The sequence below is a fragment of the Suricata suricatta genome, chromosome 7 (genome assembly GCF_006229205.1).
Source record: "Suricata suricatta isolate VVHF042 chromosome 7, meerkat_22Aug2017_6uvM2_HiC, whole genome shotgun sequence".
NCBI classification, from domain to species: domain Eukaryota; kingdom Metazoa; phylum Chordata; class Mammalia; order Carnivora; family Herpestidae; genus Suricata; species Suricata suricatta.
In genome coordinates, this window is record NC_043706.1 from 40312706 (window position 1) to 40332521 (window position 19816).

The 19816-nt window shown below is 51.0% G+C and overlaps 2 protein-coding genes and 1 long non-coding RNA gene across 3 annotated transcripts; 2 read left to right on the plus strand and 1 right to left on the minus strand.

The window, feature by feature from the left end:
• MAD2L1BP (MAD2L1 binding protein) lies at positions 1–4213 on the plus strand. Its single transcript, XM_029945572.1, has 3 exons — positions 1–173; positions 669–934; positions 3283–4213. Exons 1-3 carry the CDS (start codon positions 128–130, stop codon positions 3793–3795), a joined length of 825 nt encoding a protein of 274 aa, XP_029801432.1. The 5' UTR covers positions 1–127; the 3' UTR covers positions 3796–4213.
• Positions 4214–4873: 660 nt separating this feature from the next.
• On the minus strand, positions 4874–10182 carry LOC115297115. Its single transcript, XR_003911284.1, has 3 exons — positions 9691–10182; positions 6672–7871; positions 4874–5254 (listed from the first exon to the last, which is right to left on the minus strand). It is a non-coding gene; the product is annotated as an uncharacterized LOC115297115 (long non-coding RNA).
• On the plus strand, positions 6904–19555 carry RSPH9 (radial spoke head 9 homolog). The gene is made up of 5 exons (XM_029945570.1): positions 6904–7160; positions 10412–10577; positions 12984–13113; positions 13585–13731; positions 19326–19555. The coding sequence occupies exons 1-5, from the start codon at positions 6934–6936 to the stop codon at positions 19484–19486; spliced, it is 831 nt and encodes a 276-aa protein (XP_029801430.1). The 5' UTR covers positions 6904–6933; the 3' UTR covers positions 19487–19555.
• The last annotated feature ends 261 nt before the right edge of the window (positions 19556–19816 follow it).

Consider the following 19816-nt stretch of genomic DNA (forward strand, 5'->3'; position numbering starts at 1 on the left):
CCTCCACTACTGCGGCGGCGCCGTGCCCCCGCCCGTCCCCGCCGAGCCGGAAGTAGAGTCGTGGGCTTCCCATGATGCCCCGCGGGGCGCCTATTCAAACCTCACGGAGGAGAGGGAGGAGGTCGTGATGGCGGCTCCGGAGCCGGAGGTGCTGTGCGCGGGCACAGTACCTGGTAAGGACTGGGGTCTGGAGCTCGGGGAGCCTTGGGGACCTGTTTCTTCTCTACACCGCTCCCCAATCTCTTATCCCAGGGCCCTCTCTCTGTCCCGTCTTGTCCCCACTTCCTGGCTCCCGCCCGGCCCCACAGACTCCATCCACTCCTCGGTCCTGGATCCCATTGGTTCTCCCCGACTCTGTCTTCCTCTGGGCGGTGTTCTGCACCCTGCTTGATTATACTTAGTGTAAATTAATTTCCCCAGATCGGGGATTCCACTTTCTGGAGGCCTGGTCCTGGTGTCTGCAACTCTCCCTTCCTCCAACTCCCGTCCGGCATCCCTTAAAATCCCCTTAGGCGTCTGGGGTCGGGAATCTCCTCACCGCCACCCACACAAAAGTTTGCGGAGGGAATGTGTCGGGCTGTCCTCGCCGCAGTGCAAGGGAATCAGAAGACTGACTTTGGCTTTTAAGGTTTTCAAGTGTCTGTTTTGTCCCTCTGCACACCTACTAGAGTTGGAATGGTATGAGAAGTCAGAGGAAACCCACGCCCCCCAGATAGAACTACTTGAGACTGCCTCCGCTCAAGAACCTTCCAAGCCTTCGGAGCCCTTTCGCCCCAGAGACTGCATGGTGCCAGTGGTGTTTCCCGGGCCTGTGAGCCAGGAAGGCTGCTGTCAGTTTACTTGTGAACTTCTAAAGCATATCATGTACCAACGCCAACAACTGCCTCTGCCCTATGAACAGCTTAAACACTTCTACCGAAAACCTTCTCCCCAGGTAGGCACAGGCTTTGGGAGAAAGCTGTTGGGGAGACAGTGACTATTAGAGACGATGGGCAGTTGAAAAGGGATTCTGAGGAGTCTTCAGGGCCTGTCAGCCTAAGCAGCTCTAAGAAATGTATTTCAGCCCAATGACTTCTGTCAGTTTCTCCTCACCCTACACTTCGATAGCCTAACCCTTCTTGCATTTTCTCATTTTCTTTTTCTGAAACTGCCATTGTGTTGTATTTTGGCTTCATGAACTGACCCAGTAATTTAATTTAATATTTTATTTTATTTTATTTTATTTTTAAATGTTTATTTTTGAGAGAAAGAGAGTGCGTGAGGGCGCATCATTGGGGGAGGGGCAGAGAGAGGGAGAGACACAGAACCCAAAGCAGGCTCCAGGCTCTGAGCTGTAGGCACAGAGCTCTACTCGGGGCCCAAACTCACAAACCGTGATATGGTGACCTGAGCTGAAGTCAGATGCCCAACTGGCTGAGCCACCCAGACGCCCCATGACCCAGTAATTTGAGTTCTTTTCTCCCCCAGTTTTTTTTTTAAAGTAAGTTTTAAAAGTTTATTTATTTTGAGAGACAGCGTGAGCAGGGAAGGGGAGAATGAGAGGAAAGGAGAGAGAGGAAGAGAGAGAATCCAAAGCAGGCTTGGCAGGGTCAGCACAGAGCCCAACTTGGGGCTCAGACTCACAAACTGTGAGATCATGAGCCAAAATCAAGAGTCAGACACTTAACCAACTGAGCCACCCAGGTGCCCCATCTCCCCAGATTTTCATCTCTTTGCTTTTATGTTTTACTTTATGGGGAACTTCCTTGGCTTTACATTCTGACACTTCTATAATTTTTTTCTTTTTGCAATCATAGTCTTAAGAGTTCTTTCTAATTTTTTCATGTTTTTTTTTTCTAAGCTTATTTATTTTGAGAGAGAGAAAGTGCAAGCAGGGTAGGGGCAGAGAGAGAGAGAGAGAAAATCCCAAGCAGGCTCCATGCTGCCAGCTTAGACCCTGACAACGGGGCTCAAACCTACGAACTGTTGCGAACATGACCTGAGCAGGAATCAAGAGTTGGATGCCTAACCAACTGAGCCACCAAGTTGCCTCTCATGTTTCTTTTCCTGTCTGTATGATTTTCTTTTACTTGAGAATATTAATTATTCTATTTTTGAAAATTTCCTCTGTTCCTTTCAGTTTTTTCCAGATTCGTTTTCCTATTTGTTTTAGTCTCTGTCATGTTAGAGGCTTTTATTCTGTCTCTGGTGAGGGGCATCTGGGTGGCTCAGTCGGTTGAGCGTCTGACTTTGGCTCAAGTCATGATCTTGCATTCATGGCTTCCAGCCTTATGTTGGGTTCTGTGCTGACAGCTCAGAGACTGGAGCCTGCTTCAGATTCTGGGTCTCCCTCTCTGTCGCTCCCCTGCTTGCTCTCTGTCTTCCTCTCTCTCTCTCTCAAAAATAAATAAACATTAAATAAAACACATAAATCAATGAATGTTCTGTATGCATAGCTGGGCCTTGTGAGCTGATAGTGAGCTTCACTTTAAGGATATTGGATAGGAATCTAGTGGTCTCTTTGGAGGACTCCAAAACATCAGTATTGGAAAGTTTTCTCTCTGGAGAAGACTGGGTGGAGGAAATTGGCAAGTTATCTAAGAGTTCTCACACAGTTTTCACTGAGTCCCCCTCTTTTCACTGCTCTGTGATGCCTGAATTGCCAGTTCCTAACCCTTTCTGGGGTTCTGCAGTGTCAATCAGTTGGCTTTCATGGGGATTCCCTCTGTTCGCCCTTGGTAATAAGCTCCCTTAAATTCTTCCATCTGTCTTCTATTTTCCAAAAATTTGTTGCCACCTTTGTTTGCTTCCCAGTTTTCTTTGCTCTGGGAATTCTCTTTCTTTCTCCCCTCCATCCCTTCCTTTTTCCCTTCCTTTCCTCCTCATTTAGTAGTATTTCAGATGGGATCATAAATAAGCATGTGTTCAATTTTTCACATTAACTGGAAGCCCCAACGCAGAATTGCCTTTTTTAAGCCAAATTATCCTCATTTCCTGTTACCACTCATGGCACGGCAAAATTTACTACCTGTCATGCCACCAAATCTTCTTGACTATTTTCGTTGCTTATTTCTGGATGCCCTCCTGCTTCAGAGTACTGTCTTTCTGTTCTAAGCATGGGAGAAAGTATGGTTTTCTACAAAGAATATATTTTCCTTTTTAATATATTGCCCTCTGATAAAGCCCAGTGTCTTGGCCATGGAAGCCCAGTCCCAGAAGTCTACTGCATCCCAACAGGGGTCTTCAGAGGGCATTAGCTTCCCCCATCTTATCCTTCCCTTCCACCATTCTTTGTCCTCACAGGCAGAGGAGGTGATGAAGAAGAAACCTCGGGCCACCGTTGAGGTGAGCAGCAGGAAATGTCAACAAGCCCTGGCAGAACTGGAGAGTGTCCTCAGCCACCTAGAGGGTCTCTTTGCCCGGACGCTAGTACCCCGAGTGCTGATCCTCCTTGGTGGCAGTGCCCTAAGTCCCAAGGAATTCTACGAGCTTGACTTGTCCCGCTTGGCCCCCAACAGCATGGACCAGAGCCTGAGCACAGCAGCCTGTTTGCGCCGTCTCTTCCGAGCCATTTTCATGGCTGATGCCTTCAGTGAGCTACAGGCTCCTCCGCTCATGGGCACCATTGTCATGGCACAGGGGCACCGTGACTGTGGAGAAGATTGGTTTCGACCCAAGCTCAACTACCGAGTGCCTACCCGGGGCCACAAACTGACTGTGACCCTGTCCTGTGGCAGACCCTCTGTCCCAAGCACAGCCTGGGAGGATTACGTTTGGTTCCAGGCACCAGTGACACTTAAAGGCTTCCATGAGTGAATGGGGATGCTTCTTAATCGTGAACACAATGGCTTCGATGATCTTTCCCCCTGTGGCACCAGGTCACCCATGTCTTGCTTAGAGCTGGAGTGGCTTCCTGGTGAGAGGAATGTTCTGTTCTTCGACTGCCCTGCCTCCTCTCCTCAGACTTCCTGGTGGGCTGATTGTATGGCTGTGGCTGTCATGATTATCACTGAGCAACATCTCTGAATCAAAGATTGATTTTCCCAGAAGGTGCTGGGTGGGCATTTCTGTTCAGGGATGGAAAACAAATATGAGTCCATAGACACTTTTATGGAAGTGGCCCTTTTATACTTTTTGCTGTGGCCTTTCAGAATTTTTACCAGGGACATAATGAACTTACATGTAAAAATGAATGGATCTATATTAAATTATCCTGAAACTCTTGTTTTAAAGATTTCCAGGGTTAAGACAAGAATATTTTCTCTTTCTCCTTGGCCTCTTATGCTCCAAGGCTTCTAGGAATTTTTTTGACTAATAGTTCTTTCTCTTTACCAGCCCCAGGCAGATCTGGGAAGTTACGTGACTTGGCCAAAGTTCTAGAACACTCTGATGTCAGAGCTGGGACTAGAGTCCTCATCAGCTAACTCCTAGCCTGACATCCTTTCCTTGCCACATACTGGTATTTATGATCATTAAAGTATGTGTGCCAAACGTCACACAGAGAAAGAGGGCTGAGAGACTGGGCTAAGAGAGGGTCTTTGTAAAGCTTGTGGGATCTGCTCCTGAGGCCACATGGCCCTTTGGGGATTCTGCCTAGCCTGTCTCCATTGCAGCTCTCTGGTGGCTGTGGGCAGTTGCCCCTGGCAGTATTGTCTGTCCTTAGGCAAACCCTGCTCTCCTGCCTGGGGCAGTTCCTCCTCAGCTGCGCCTCTGAACTGGCCAGCCTCATCCTTGCTGTTCTCCCCGGCTTGATGGTGTCCTGACTGCTAAGCATTGATGTGCTTAGTCCCTGAGAACACCTGCTTATTTCTTAGAAGCGAATTGAAGACAGAATCCTTAACCCTGCTGGTGTTGGAGATAGGTAGGTAGGTAGGTGTGTGTGTGTGAGAGTGAATGGGAACAGTATAAATATATACAATTTTTTTATTTTTAAGAAGAATGTTTTTGTCTTTTAAGGAAACAAAAAATAGTTGATATTTTATATTACGTTTGAAGCACTTTACATACATTATCTCATGTAACAACGTCCCATAGTACGTATTGTTCCCAGTTTATAGATGAGGCTTGGGAAACGGAACGGCTTGCCTGCATGGTGAATCCTGGCCTCCAACCCCGTCCACTTGGCTCAGAGGCTTAGTGCTGCACACTGTGCTGGACGTCCTCTGGGGTCTTACTCTGAAATAGTTAACCTCATCCAGTCTGCCCAAAGTGGTAGAGCTGGAGAGCCTCAGGACTCCCTTCTCCGGCTTCACACTGGGCCCTGACAGGGAACCTGCTGTTAACAAGTGGTAAGTAAGTCTGGATTCAGTGAGAACAAAAGGTTTGGGTGATCTTCAGTGCCATGCCCGATGGAAGCATATTCCACCAGTTAGAATTTTTGCTGGTTTTCTATCCGGGGATGTTGCCTTATAAAAGGGGAACAGGGCTATACCTCCCACTTGGGAATGGACAGGCTGAGGGGTCTGACCAAGGGGAGGGAGAGTTTTCACCAAGGGAGTTAGAAATTGTTTTGAGATGGAAGACACATGAGACTGTCTGCTCCCTCAGAGTTTAAAAGCTTTCATAAACATTGCCCAGATCATCAAAACAAAGTAATTATCTGGGTAATTTAGACACTTATTTCTCTCTTGGCTTGGCACTGGGGCTCAGGTCATTCTGATTTCATGAGTCCTCATCAAAGGAATCCAGAAATGAGATCAGTTAATATTAACAAGGCCAATCTCTTTCCCTGACGACAAGCTTGCCGAGGCATCTGTTCATCTGTCTGGCCTTGGCTGGGGACTCCAGAGGTGGATGTGGAGTAGGCTGTAGCCCAGGGAGTGGGGAGCCCCAGCTGCAGAGGGGTACTGGCCTTTTATGTGTTGCCTCCATCTGGGCTGAAAGGCAACAGTTGTGGGGCCTGCGAGCTAAATGTAGGTGTCAGGTGATGTCATCCTTTTTATAAATGTCATCCTTTTTGTACTTCACTAAGACTGAAGAGAATGGAATGATGGACCCCATTCTGTAGGACTTGGCTTTGGGGGTTAATTGTCTTAGATTCCTAGGCTTTTTTAAAAGTTAATTTGTTTTTGGGGCGCCTGGGTGGCTCAGTCGGTTAAGCTTCCAACTTCGGCTCAGGTCATGATCTTACCTTTTGTGAGTTTGAGCACCATGTTGGGCTCTGTGCTGACAGCTCAGAGTCTGGAGCTTGCTTTGAATTCTGTGTCTCCCTCTCTCTTGGCCCCTTCCCTGCTTGCACTCTGTCTCTCAAAAACAAATAAACATTTTTAAAAATTTACAAAAAATAAAAATTTATTTTTGAAGGAGAAAGCTTGTACAGGGGAGGGGCAGAAAGAGGGGGGCAGAGGATCCCAAGCAGGTTCTAAGCTGTGAACACAGAGGGGAATGTGGGGGTTGAACTCACAAACTGCTATCATGATCGGAGCCTAAATCAAGAGTTGGCTGCTCCCACTGAGTCACCCAGGTGCCTAGACTTTTAGAGCCAGGAGGATCACAGATTCTTTTCTTTACACAATTCTGAGGCTAAGGACAAAACTAGAGTGAAGTTGTACAGCTAATGTCACAGTTGTGTTTTCGAAACCAAGGCCCCAGTCCATATAGAGGACTCAGTAAATGTCAACTGTTGGAAGGGTTCAGGAAAAGGCAAAAATATCTATGGACCTGAGGACTTTGAATCCCACACTGTAGCCTACCTATGTTAGGGGAAACTACTCCATTACTGTCACAGCTGAACACATGAGGTCCTAATGCGAGAAGGAAAGAGTACTGGAGCTAGTGTGTGCCCCAGTTTTTCTGAAGGGCTGGGTGCGGAGCAGGGCTGGCTTGAGGCTCTGACACGGCAGGGTCCGCAGGCGGTCGGCGGAGTCCTTCCAGCGCGAGAGGGCAGAGCTTTGGTCTCCATGGAGACAGCTTCTCCTAGCAACCTGGCCGGCGTTGAGCAGAGTCTTGGGCGCAATGGACGCAGAGAGCCTCCTGCTGTCGCTGGAGCTGGCGTCCGGCAGTGGGCAGGGCCTCAGCCCCGACCGTCGGGCCTCGCTGCTTACCTCCCTTATGCTGGTGAAACGTGACTACCGCTTCGATCGGGTCCTCTTCTGGGGCCGCATCCTCGGCCTCGTCGGCGATTATTACATCGCGCAGGGCCTGAGTGAGGACCAGCTCGCACCACGCAAGACCCTCTACAGGTGGAGGCGGAGGCCCCGGCCTACTGAAGGGGGCGCCACTGGGAGGCTGGGACGGGGTGGGTGTGGTAGGAAACGAGAGGGGCGGGGCCTACCGAGCAAAGTCTTGGGAGGCGGGGCCCGGGGAGGAAACCTGCTGGTGAGGATTAAGGGGGCGGGGACAGGAATACAGCGGAGTAGAGGCAGGAGCGGGGGCGGGGGAGCAGAGCAATTTGGAGGCTGGTGGGTTTATAATAGAGGCCAGGCTAAGAACGTAGGCAGAGCAAGGTGGAAGTTCCCAGAGAATGGAGACCTGGCGTGGACTCTAGGTACAGTCCTGGCACTGAGAAGAACGTGGTTTGCAAAGGGTTATAGAAGCCCTGGAGGATAATGAGGTGCTATTTGGCAGGGGGTCTAGGAGCATCTTCGGTGGAGTAGGAGTTGGCTCACTAAAGAGGCGGTCTAGGAAGTAGAGAACGAATGCAGAATAGTAGAGGAGGGATATCAAACTGGGGGAAATCCCTGGGTGCTACCATTCAGGGCTATCCTGCCAGTCTTGACTACCCCCAGCGATATTGGGAAGCTTACCACCTTACAAAACAACTCATTCAGGCCAGAGGGAGTTGGAGACTTCGTGTATCTGCCATGCATCAATGCAACATTGATTGGATGCATTCTCTGTAGACAGGGTTACAGAGATGGCCAAGACTCACTGGTCTCCAAGTTAGTCACGTCCTAGGAAGGAAGACATAAACCAACAATTACAGCAAAGTGTGTTAACACCAGAACAGAAGTGTATACAAAGGGTGACCAAGGCCTCCTAGAGAGCAATTAAATAAGATTGCTAAGAAAGTAAGATATCTGTTGAGATCTGAAAGCTGATCAGGAGTTCCCTGCATGCCAGTGAGAAGGAATGGTTCTGCAAACTTGGCTGGAGTGCACTTGGAGGGTTTGGGAGACCAGCAGGTAGGTAAATCTGGTAGCGGCAGGCAAGGGTGTTAAGCAGATTGAATGGAGAGGCTTGTGGGGGTTGAACTTTGTTCATAAGCTATGGGGAGCCATTGAGGGGCCCTAAGCAAGCAGAGCCTCTTTAGATATGAGTGGGCAGGCCAGCCTGGAAGTGGGTGAGCATTCAGGAATGTGTTACAGTGTCCAGATGAAGGAGACTGGAAGGGAGAGGTAGCTAGCTGAGGGAATGTAGGGGAGGGAATAGTGGGAAGATGTAAGCGGTAGCACTGGCAGGACTTGGGCCTGAATGGGGAAGCAGGGCTGGGGAAGCTCCATTGAACTTGGTATGAGGTGACTGGGGAGCAGGGTTGTAAGGAGGCATATTTAAGTAAAAGCTGAAGTCCAGACAGAAAATCCAGACTGAAGATGGAGATTTGGGATTTATTTTGTTCCATAAGATTTTATTTCTTCTGCACCGACTATGTGCCAGGCATTGATCTAGGCGTAGAAATTCAGTAGTAAATGAGACAAAGTTCTTGCCTTTATGGAGTTTACGTTATAGCGAGTGTGGGGGGGGAGGGGGGAAGAAACAATAAATAACCACACATACATTGCATGTCCACTGGTGAGCAGTGCTGAGAGGGATAGAAAATACAGGATGGGGTACTATCTTAAATAGGATCAGAGATAGCCTCTCTGATAAGGTAACTTTTGTGAAGAGGCCTGAAGCAACTGAGAAAATGAGCTATGTGTTTATCTGAAGGAAGAAAATTCCAGGCAAGCGCAAAGGGCTCAAGGCAGCTGTGTGCTTAGTGTTGGTGGAACCCCATAGAAAGTAGTGTGGCTGGAGAGGAGTAAGTGAGCAGGAGCATGGTAGGACATGAGGTCAGAGCAGTAAGGGACAATCTTGCAAGGCTTTGTGGGCATTGCAAGGAGAGGGCTTCATGGGAAGTGTGTGGAAGCTTCTGCAGAGACATGATCTGGCAGTTGGGTGGCAACAAGACTGAAAGGGGAGCAGGTATGGAATTGGGGAGACCAGTTAGGAGGCTACTGTAGTATCCAGGTAAGAGTAGATAGGGGCTTGGACCAGTGGGGAGCAGTGGAGGTGGTGAGAGGTGGTTGGATTCTGGATACCAACTAGGCAGTAGTGTCAGGTGGACCAGCCTGCAGAGACAAACAGAGGAGTGAGAATAGATCCCTGGGACTATTTAGGGCTGTGAAGGAGGGAGAAGGGAGATGTCAAAGGAAATAAATGGAATGCATTTGTTGGTTTTTAGGTCACTTGGATGGCCTCCTAAACAGATTTGGGTGGGGGGGCGGGAGGGGGCAGAAATGACCATGTAGTGGGCAGAGTGAAGGTGAGGGGAAGAAAGGCCTCCACAGAGCAAGTTGTTTTGAGATATTTATTTAGAGAGAGAGCATGGCGGAGAGGAGAGAGGGGGAGAGAAAGAATCCCAAGTAGGCTCAATCCCATGACCCTGGGGTCATGACCTGAGCCGAAAACAGGAGTTGGGTGCTTAACCCAGCTAAGCCACCAAGGCGTCCCTGAAATTTATGATTTTTTTAATTAAGTAGGCTTCACGCCCAATGTGGGGTTTGAACTTACAACTTTGACATCAAGTGTTGTATGCTCTACAGACTGAGCCAGCCATGTCCCTGTTCTGAGATTCTTCTTCAGCGCTGGAGAGAGAGAAGAGGGGGACAGGAAGAGGATACTTTCTAGCGGGGCATGGATTTGAGGGCTGTTGATTTGGAAAGATGAGAAGTTTTGATGTTGAGAAAGGAGCCAGCGGAGAGTGAAGGGCAGAAAAATGAGCAGGCTGCGACACGGGCCAAGCGAGTTAGAATGGAGGGGAGGACGCCCTCTGCTGGTGGGAGGGGAAAGAAGCATCGGGCTGGTCAGCGCTGGAGACCCGAGGAAGGGCCCTGCAGTCTGAATGGGCTTTCCTGAGAAATGAGGGGAGATGGCCATGCTATTGGTTCAGTGGGCAGGCTGAACATGAATTTGGGGCTCAGCGAAGCAGAGGTGCCTGTAATTGAGGTTCTAGAAACTCATCAGGAATCTCACAGTGTAGATATCTAGGAAGAATTTTTTTGTTTTTTGTGGGGTTTTTTTTTTTGCCATACATGAAGCTTTTGTGACCTTTTACAAAAGAAAATGGAATTTGCATCACATGTGGGGATGGGGTGCACCATTGGCACTTACGGGCTCCAAGGGGAGAGCTGTGACTCTTTTCTTGGGCTTCATCCCTCAAGAGAAGGGGCAGTGGCAGGAAGCCTGAGTGAGGGGGAGTTGGGAACCAGGACCATGGGGATGTTGTTGGCAGCCTGAACTGCATGGAGTGGAGCCTCTTGCCCCCTGCTACGGAGGAGATGGTGGCACAGACGTCTGTGGTGAAGGGCCGCTTCATGGGGGACCCCTCGCATGAGTATGAACACACTGAGGTGCAGAAGACAAATGAGGGCGAAAAGGTCTTTGAAGAAGACGTGGTGGTGAGTGAAGACACGAGGAGGAGGACAAAGCAAGCCTGAGCCATCCAAATCCCAGGCCAATAAAAATTGGGGAGGCAACAGCATAACCCCACTCAGTTCCTGAGCGACAGGGGGGACGGTGGATGAGCCACTCTGTCAGTAGCCTGGCTCTGGGCAGGGGCTGGGAGAGGGGGTCTGTGTTGTGCTCTGGGGCATTGGGATGTGCATAGGCTCTTGTATCCTTTTATATGTTTTTATTTTACTAGATGATATATCCACATAGTTTGAAATTCAAAGGTACAAAAAGTAATTTAGCAAAAGTGTCCATCTCATCCTGTCTGTCAGTCACATAGGTCCATTTTCGGGGGGGGGGCATTAATATAACCATTTTACGTGTGTGTGCGTGTCCAAATCTTGCTATGCAAATTGCAGTCTGGATCAGAAGCATCACCATGCTCTGAGTTAGAAATGCACAATCTTGGGCTGGCATCAGGATCTGAATTTTAACACATTCCAAGGGGGATTTGAATACACATTAAAGTTTCAGAAGCTCTACTTCCAGAGAGATTTTATGTAAATCCAAGCCTCAGCAAACACCTTACCTCTACATATTCTTTCTTAAGACAAAACAAATGGCAGCAGTTCTGCACCTTGTTTTTTTCACCTGATACATTTTGGAGATTTTTCTATGTCAGTACTCTAAAGAGCCTCCCCATTCTTCTTACCATTGTGCGAATATACCAGATATCACGGATCTTAGTCATGGAAATGCTTATCTCCAGGTTTTGGTTAGCTCTGACAAGCTACGGCACAACGGATGACCTTGTACGTAATGCCGTTTCCATTTTACCTGCACACTGTCTGAAGGTTCAATTCCTACAAATGGAAATGCTAGGTCAAAAAGTAAGGAGCCCAACTTCTCAAACTAGACAAACCTGGAATTCAAAACGCAGCTTTTGCCCTTGAATGTGGATGATACCAAAAGTCTAGGTCTGGGCCTGTGATGCCTCACCTGGCATCACCACTCCTCTCCCCATTCCCTCTGACAAACGTAACCCCTGAGTCTTATTCCTGTAAAACTGGGATAATTATAACTGCCTCATAGGCTTGTATTTCATGAGGTGACATATTTGAAGCCCCTGGCCTAGGCACATGATGAGTATTAGTTTCTATCTAATTTGTGAAAATTCTAGTTGGCAGTTCACGGGAACTAGGTGGCTGAGTGACTCTCAGGGTCTCTGGTGACACATTTTCCCTATCAAGTGGAGCTTTTCCCATAGACACCTCTCTGAAGTCCTTTTATTCAGGGTTCCCCTTGATATTGACTGTAACCAAATTTCATCTGCATAAAAATGTTATAATGTGAGGTGATGCTTGAGAAATGTTAAAGAGCAGGATCTGAAACAATATGAACTGTGACTATAATTTTGTTTTAAATATATACATAGAAAAAAGACTAGAAGGAAGTATATCAATATGTTATTAATGATTCTCTTTAGGAGGTAGGATTTCGTGTGGTTTTAATTCCTTTAAGTATTTTATTTATTTTTTAAAGTTTATTTATTTATTATTTTGAAAGAGTCAGTCAGTCAGTTGGGAGGGACAGAGAGAGAGGTAGAGAGAGAATCCCAAGCAGGCTCTGCACCATCAGGCTAGAGCCCGATGTGGGGCTCGAACTCATGAACTGCTGAGATCATTACCTGAGCCAAAAGAAACCAAGAGTCGGCTGGTTCATGACTGAGCCAGCCAGGCACCCCTCCTTTAAGTATTTAATAAACTATTTCTATATTACCTAATATTCTACAGTGAGCATGACTGCTTTATACTGCAATGCAAAATAAGAACATTTAAATATGATGACAGGATGGTATGTTTCTAGAAGAGTACATTAAGAGGGGCGCCTGGGTGGCTCAGTTGGTTAAGTGTCCAACTTCAGCTCAGGTCATGATCTCACAGTTTGTGGGCTCAAGCCCCACATTGGGTTCTGTGCTGACAGCTCAGAGCCTGGAGCCTGTTTCAGATTCTGTGTCTCCCTCTCTCCCTGCTCCTCCCTTGTTAGCACTCTCTCTCTGAATCAATAATAAATGTTAAAAAAAATTTACAAAAAAGTACATAAGAAACTGTTAATGGTGGTAGTTGTCAGTGAAGGCAGTTGGGGGGCCAGGGACGGGGTAAGAGAGACTGCTTTTTTAAAGTAGTCTTAAATATCACCCATCAGTCTTTATTACTAATTTAAAAAAGAGGGAGGAAGGAAGGAAGGAAGGAGTGAAGAAAATCTTGAGTGGAGGGAAGGGGAGAGGATGATTTTCCATGGAATTGGCATTACACTGGGCATTACCCAGGTCAGATGAGCACACAGAGGAGAGCCTTTGCACCAGGGTGAGTGGACACAGTACTCTGGCAGGGTGGCTCATCCCGTCTCCTTAGGTCCAGATCAAGGAAGAGACCCGCTTGGTGTCTGTCATCGACCAGATTGACAAGGCTGTGGCTGTCATCCCCCGAGGAGCCCTTTTTAAGACCCCTTTTGGGCCTGTCCATGTCAATCGAACTTTTGAAGGTGAGTTCTCCAGGGCCCCTCTCAAGGGCAGGAGGGCGTCTCTTCCCAACCATAGTCAGGTACATTCTGGGAATCCTGGGGAAACTGTCCACTTTCTCAGAGCAAGAACGGCTGTGGCCATATCACTTGGAAAGATGTGCCCAACAGCCTGGCATCGGTGGTTGGCATGGGCTGCCCAGTCATTGGACCCCACTCTTTTTTGCCTGAGGGTTTTCCTGCTTCAGCATTTGGCCATCTGGGCCTCAGGCTTTGTGTGGGGCTGGGCTCCCTGCCTTTCTCCACCTTCTTCCTTGATCTCTCCTCATTGCAGGGCCTGGGCCTGCAGGTGGCTGACAGAACATTACTCCTTTATCTCCCGTTAGTTCTCTGTCAGTCTCTGATTGAGTCCTTTGCAGGCCCCTCCATATGGCCCCCTGCATGGAGAAAGGGGGTGCTGTGGGGTTTGGGGCTGACCATACCACGTCTTTTTAGGACTGTCCTTGTCTGAAGCCAAGAAGCTCAGCTCCTACTTCCACTTCAGGGAGCCTGTTCAGCTGAAGAACAAGACCTTGCTTGAGAAGGCTGACCTGGACCCCTCCCTGGACTTCTTGGACTCCTTAGAGCATGACATTCCCAAAGGTAATAGCCCAAGACTTTGAGGACATCGGATCTGCCATTCTCCTCTGACATGAGTGGGAACTGGTGGCTCACTGGAGGTCCTTGAGGGTGGGGGCCTCCCCGGGGCCCAGTACAGGCTCAGCTCATAATATTAACAGTGGTACATGTCTGCAGACAAAAGGAAGTACTGTCTTCCATGTGCTCCCAACAGAAAGGAAGTCCCTCAGTGCCTCTTTTGATTTCCATATTGGTCTTGAAGGAGGCAGGTTGGGAATCCTTCCCCAAACATTTCTGAAAAGATCCCTGAAAATACCAGCCACACATCCATGTCAGCTGTCAGTTCTGTGGTTAGATCCAGTGCGTGGCACATAGCTGGTGCTGGGTGAGTGGGTGCTGACCGACTGAAGGGCAAACCAGCTGCTAAGGAAATGAGTTCGTACATTTGCTTCCTGCCATGTGTGAGGTACTTTTTAATCTTAAGATGTACAGCCTCAGAGGTCTTCCCGTTCTTCAGGGCCCATCTAGCCCAGGCACACACCCAGAGTTTGGGGGATGGGGTCACAGAGACCCCATTTCCTTTTCCTGAACCTCACCAGTCTTGGGAAAACGCTCTTGCTTGGATGCCTTAGCCCAAGAGAGTTGCCAGGCTCTGGGCAACTAGGGGCCAGACTTAAGGTGCTGACCCAGCACCCTTGCCTCTTTTCCTCCCTGTGTTTGGTGTTTGGCCAGGTGGAGGGACCTGCTGTTGATGGCAATGATAGTGGCAGCGATAAGGACAGTAATAACGATGCATAAAAGCAATGGCACTACTTGTGTGCCAGGCATCACACTCAGCCCTCTCCATCCCGCGTTGTCACAGCCAACCTGGGAGGTGCATACTGTTGTTAGCCCCATTTTACAGGTGAAGAAACAGGCTTGGAGGGCTAAACTCAACCACACGGCAAATGCTGGGCCTTAGACTCCAGGGATCTGGCATGAACTGTGGGGTCAAGTAGATTAGTGTTTCCTTTTAAGTGGGTAGTGGGAGCAGCAGGACAATACCCACGCCCACCACGCAGGGGAAACATTTCTAGGGGCCATGGCCACTTCCAGTAAGGGTGAGAGTTGGGGGGCAGAGGCAAGGGCTCTGGGGTCGGAGGGCCTGGGCTGGGATCCCGAATCTGCTGCTTCCTCGCCTTCAGGCAAGCTCCTCAATTTCCTCATGCCTCCATTTCCTCATTCCTACAAGGGAATACTGACATCTACCTCATTGGGTTGTCGTGAGAGTTGAGTTAGTGCATACACAAAATGCTTACAGCAGTGCCTCACACATAGTAAGGGCTCAAATGGAAATCAATAATTATAATAGTGCTATTTTGAGCAGCAAAAAGGCTTTAGAGGTGAGTTGGGGCAGGCCCAGGAGGATCGAGAGGGCCAAGGGGTAGGAGGCCTAGGGCAAGGCAGCAGGAGCTGCCGGTGGCTTGTGAGCAGGTCTGTGACAATAAGGCACTGGTGCACAGAGGGATGAAATAGGGCCAAGCAGGGATCTGGAGGCCATTTCATGGCTACTGCAGCCCCCCAAGGGCCAGCGATGGTCCCAAGTGGGTAAGGGCTGCCAGCAAGGAATGGCCACTCTGGCCACATGGGGGTACCTGAGTCAAACCTCACGGAGCGTAGAAAGGGGCTCCTGGATCCGCAGGGGCGATGAAGGTTGATAGGGCACTAACGCCCCATGAGACATGCTTTCCAGACTCCTGTTATCTCCAACTCTGTGCTCCCAGCGGGACCTGGGAGCCAGAGGAGACCACACATCCTCGGTTAACAGAGGAAGCCAGGAACATTGTGGTGGTGGGACTCGGCACCGAGGTCTGAGAAGAGTCTTCTTAATCCCCCTGGTGTGGGCGCAGCAGCCCTGCCTCACTGATTCTGGGAGTGGCTGGAAAGCCCCGCTCCCCGCTGACTCCTCACCTGCAGCCGGATGCGCCTTGCCCGAGGTTGCAGCACTCCCTCCAGGGCTGGCGGCCTAGGGGCCTGCCACCAGAGTGCCTCCACCACCTTGCAGCCTTATCTCCGGTGCGGTGGGGTGGGGGTGGGGGGCAGCTCAGCAGCTCGTTCCGGGCCAGTCATGGCCAGAGAGGCTGGGGAGGGGTGCTGCCTGGGGCCACCACTGCCCTCCTGAGCTGTCCTGCTGTGCCCTGGGGTCTGCAGAGTTCATGGGAGTGGGTAGCTCTGGGGGCAGAACCATCCTCCTTGTGGACGAAGGGCAACAGCTGAGTTCTTGGAACTTGGGCTGCTGTCAGGTGAGACAGATGGAGCACCAGGTCAGGCCAGATTTCTAGGCAGCACTCCGCTGGGCGGTGCTCCTTAACCTTTCACTCCATCAGCAGATAGCTACTGACAGGTGCCATGTGCCAGGCGGCAAGATGCTGTTGTGAACATGACGGACACTGTCTTTGCCTCACAGAGGGTTGGAAAGACCAAACGAAACTGGCTGCGTACTGGAAATGTAAGATAGAAGGTGCCTCTGAAGAAAGGTCACTGGCGCCTGGGGGAGCGCCTCGCCTTGCCCCACTTGGGGGCTGGAGCCCACAGAGCTCAGGAACTGCCAGGTGCGGGACGGCTGGGGCTCCAGCACTTGTGGGCTAGGCAGCAATGTCCAGTTCAGGCAGCAGAGGGCAGCAAGATGCCTGCCTGCCTGCCTGCCAGGAGCACTCCCTTTAAAATGTGGCCTTGGTTGGGGAGGAGGCAGGGGACAGAACACTGCAGACAGGTGAGGAACACGGTGCCCGGATCAGCTTTTTCTTGGGAGAGTGTGTGCAGGTGCCACCCCCGCTCCAGTCCCTTAGAAGCCTGGCTGACAGGTGCTTCGTCTTCTGGACTGGGGGGCTTGACCATAACTTGTGGCCCTGGTGTGGGGGGAGCGGCTGCTCTGAGAGAAGTGGCCCAAGGCTATTTCTGCATGTGTGACAAGTTGTGTGGCACTGGTTTGAGGAGAAAGTTTAAAACCATCTGCTATGGCTGGAGAGCCCTGTTCCCGAGTCTGGCGCCCACCTCTCTCTCAAACTTAAATCTCAGCGCTTTGCTACCTTTCTACCAGGAAGGCAGGAGAAAGTACATACCTTAGCCTGAGGCTGCCACTAGCAAATTGAGACCCCGGGCCCTGGGGCAGCCCACAAGGACTTCCTGCCAAGAGGCTCTACTCCTGACTTACCAACTTGCCCACCACCACCACATCCTCCAAAAACAGCTTGTAGAGAGGTGGCTGGCTGCCAGGGAGGAGGATGGGCATTTTGGGGAGACTTGTGAGAGACCAGGACCATAGGAGGCTACATCTCTGGTGTCTGCGGACATGGTGGCAGTGGCTGGGCCTAGCTTTCCAACATTTGCAATAGAAGTGGGTGAAGGTGACAGCAAGTGCCTGGCTCTCCAGGTAGACGCTACGTGACTCCTGGCACATTGAGTGTCTGTGTTTCCTGGGCAACCAGCTGAGCCAGGGACAAGGAGAGGACAGGAGTGTGACAGGAATGCAAGGGAGGGAGGGAGGCAGTGCTGTTGGCTGGCTGGGCCCTCACATGCCATTTCCATCTCCATCAGCACCCTTCAGCCTGCTTGTCACTGCCCCTTACCCCATGGGGGGGGGGCACTGCATTTCTCTAACCTCCCTGCCAGTTTCCCCTTGCTCTTGGTGGGGGTGGACCCTGCTGATGAGTCTGGGCCCCTTCATCTACTGGGGAGCAAGAGGTAGGTGGCCAAACCCTAGGTGGGCAGCCTTGTACAAGGGAAGGTCAGGAGCCAGCCCCTGCCAAGCAGTGCCAAGGTGCTGGCAACTGTGAACTGAAAGCAGTCTAGGCTGGGGGACTCCAGTATTTCATTTCTGCAGGGCATCTGGCTCAGGCAGACTGTGAGCTGCCTTCCCAGGTGGGCAGAGCCTGACTCTCTTCAGTTTGAGAGCTGTGGGTCTGTGGGCTCCAAGGGCGGGGACTGTCCCCAGATGATGATCTGGGTGCTGGCTGTGTGTGTGAGACTGGGTGGGGGGTTAGAGAATGTACCTTCCCAGGGTCTGTGCTTCTGGCCAAAAGCTGAATACAGTGCACTGGGGACACTTTGTTCTGTCACACCCTCGCTCTTATTACATTCAGGCAATCTGTTTTCTGTGCTGAGTGACTGGGAAAGCAGCAGGCTAGGGCCTCTAGAACTCTGAGGGTAGGTCTGGGAGGCAGACGACCTCAGGTGCCCCGAGAGTAAAAGTTGTAGAGGCTAGGGGAAATAGTACCCCCTTTTCTGGCCAGGCAGAGCCCCAGTTGGGGGCTGGTAACCCAGGCACCTTCTTCTTTCTTGACGCCACTGGCCGGCACTGGGGGAGAGGAGTGAAGCCCACGCTGTGGCTTCTACTTCACCTTCTGAAGGGATGGTGGCACCCCGTGCACGCTGCTGCTGAGCTGGGCTCTGCATTGGTGGCCTCTCCTGAGCAGGCCTGTGCCAGCTCACCTACACGTACTGGAAAGCTCTGGCTTTGACCCGGGGAAGGTGATGGCACCCTGAGCGGGGTCGAGCTGCCGTCAGGCCCATGTCTCTCAGATGCAGGGTGGCCCCTGGTGGGTGCGGACTGAGCTGTGAGGCTGTTGGGTGTGGAGTGACCAGGGTGGGCCATGGCTGGAGGAGGCCTGTGGGAAGCTGGGGTGGTGGGAGCCAAGCAGCCGGGCTGAGCTGGCAGCCGATGAAGGCTTCAGTGCAGCTCTCAGTGCATCACTGGCTGGTCCAACACCAAAACCTTCAAAGCATTTGCCTTTCTGGCAGGGCCTGGAGCAGAGCTGCGGCTGGGCCGGGGAGAGGCCTCAGTGCGCAGGGGAATAGAAGCTCCAGATCTGCATCCAGAGGCGATTTTCCCAGGCTCCTTCCTCCCACACAGGGGCTCCCTCCCTTGGTTCTGGAGCTGGATCAGGCCCTTCCCGCCAAGTCCTCATGGCTGCACAACTCAGCCCCAGGCTGGGCTGCTCCTGTCTGGGGAGCAAAAATCCAGGGCAGAACCCAGCACACACAAAGGCTCATTAGCTGCAGCCCAAGTCCCCTCCCGCCAAGCATGGCTCCCAGTCTACCAGCTGCCAAGAAGGGCTATTGAGCTGGGAGGCCTGAAACAGCCCAACTTCTGCACACCCCTGGTCAGGTCTAATCCATCTCCAAGCAGAGGCTTCTGGGGCTGTGGAAGAGAAAGCAAAGTGGCAAAGAGGGCAAACTGCACCAGGACTGCAGGACACTGGTGACTATTCCTCAAATAGGGTGAGGAAGCCTGGTGAAAGCCTCCCGGAGCTGGGCCCCATCTCCCCTGCCTGCAGACTCCACTTCCTCCCCCACTCAACCTTTAACTAGACTTGCTGACAGGAACAAAACGGACTGGGGTGTGCTTCATCTCTTTTCATTTCCTTTGCCCTCCCTCTGGAAGTGGTTTTAATGAGCAGTGAAATGGCTAAAAGGCAATCAGGAGGAGTAAAGTGCCAGATAATTAAATTGTCTTCCCTTTTCCCAGTGAAACCTTAGCACCCGGGCCAGGCTGCCCAAGGAGCTGGGGGCCCCTGCACACAGGGCAGGGCTCCACTCCATGGCATCTAGGGCGTCCCCTCCTGCCTGCCTCTTCCCAGGGTCCTGGAGCATGCAGATGGAGAGAGGCAACGCTCTGGTGGTGCTGCGCAGCCTGCTCTGGCCAGGCCTCACCTTCTTCCATGCTCCCCGCACCAAGAACTGTGGCTATATCTACGTGGGAACCGGCGAGAAGAACATAGACCTCCCCTTCATGCTCTAGGAGAGGGGGTCAGCCTGGGGAGTTTTATACAGAGTCTAAACATTATTTTCATAAACTGCAGTGAATTTAGTGTGTTTGTTCTGTCCTTCTGCTTTTCCACACCTCTACCTCCATCTGGTGTCCAGGCTCTGAGGAGAGGCCACTGTGCTGGGAGACCCCACTCTGGAGCAAGTGGCAGAGGACTGGAATGTGCCATCATGAGATGATGGGGTGGAAATTGCTGGGGGAGAAGGGGACAGCCAGAAGCCCTCTGAGGAAGGCACCCAACTTACTTCCTCGCAGTCCTGCAAGCTGAAGAGCTAAAAGCTGTCAACACAGGGCTAGGAACCT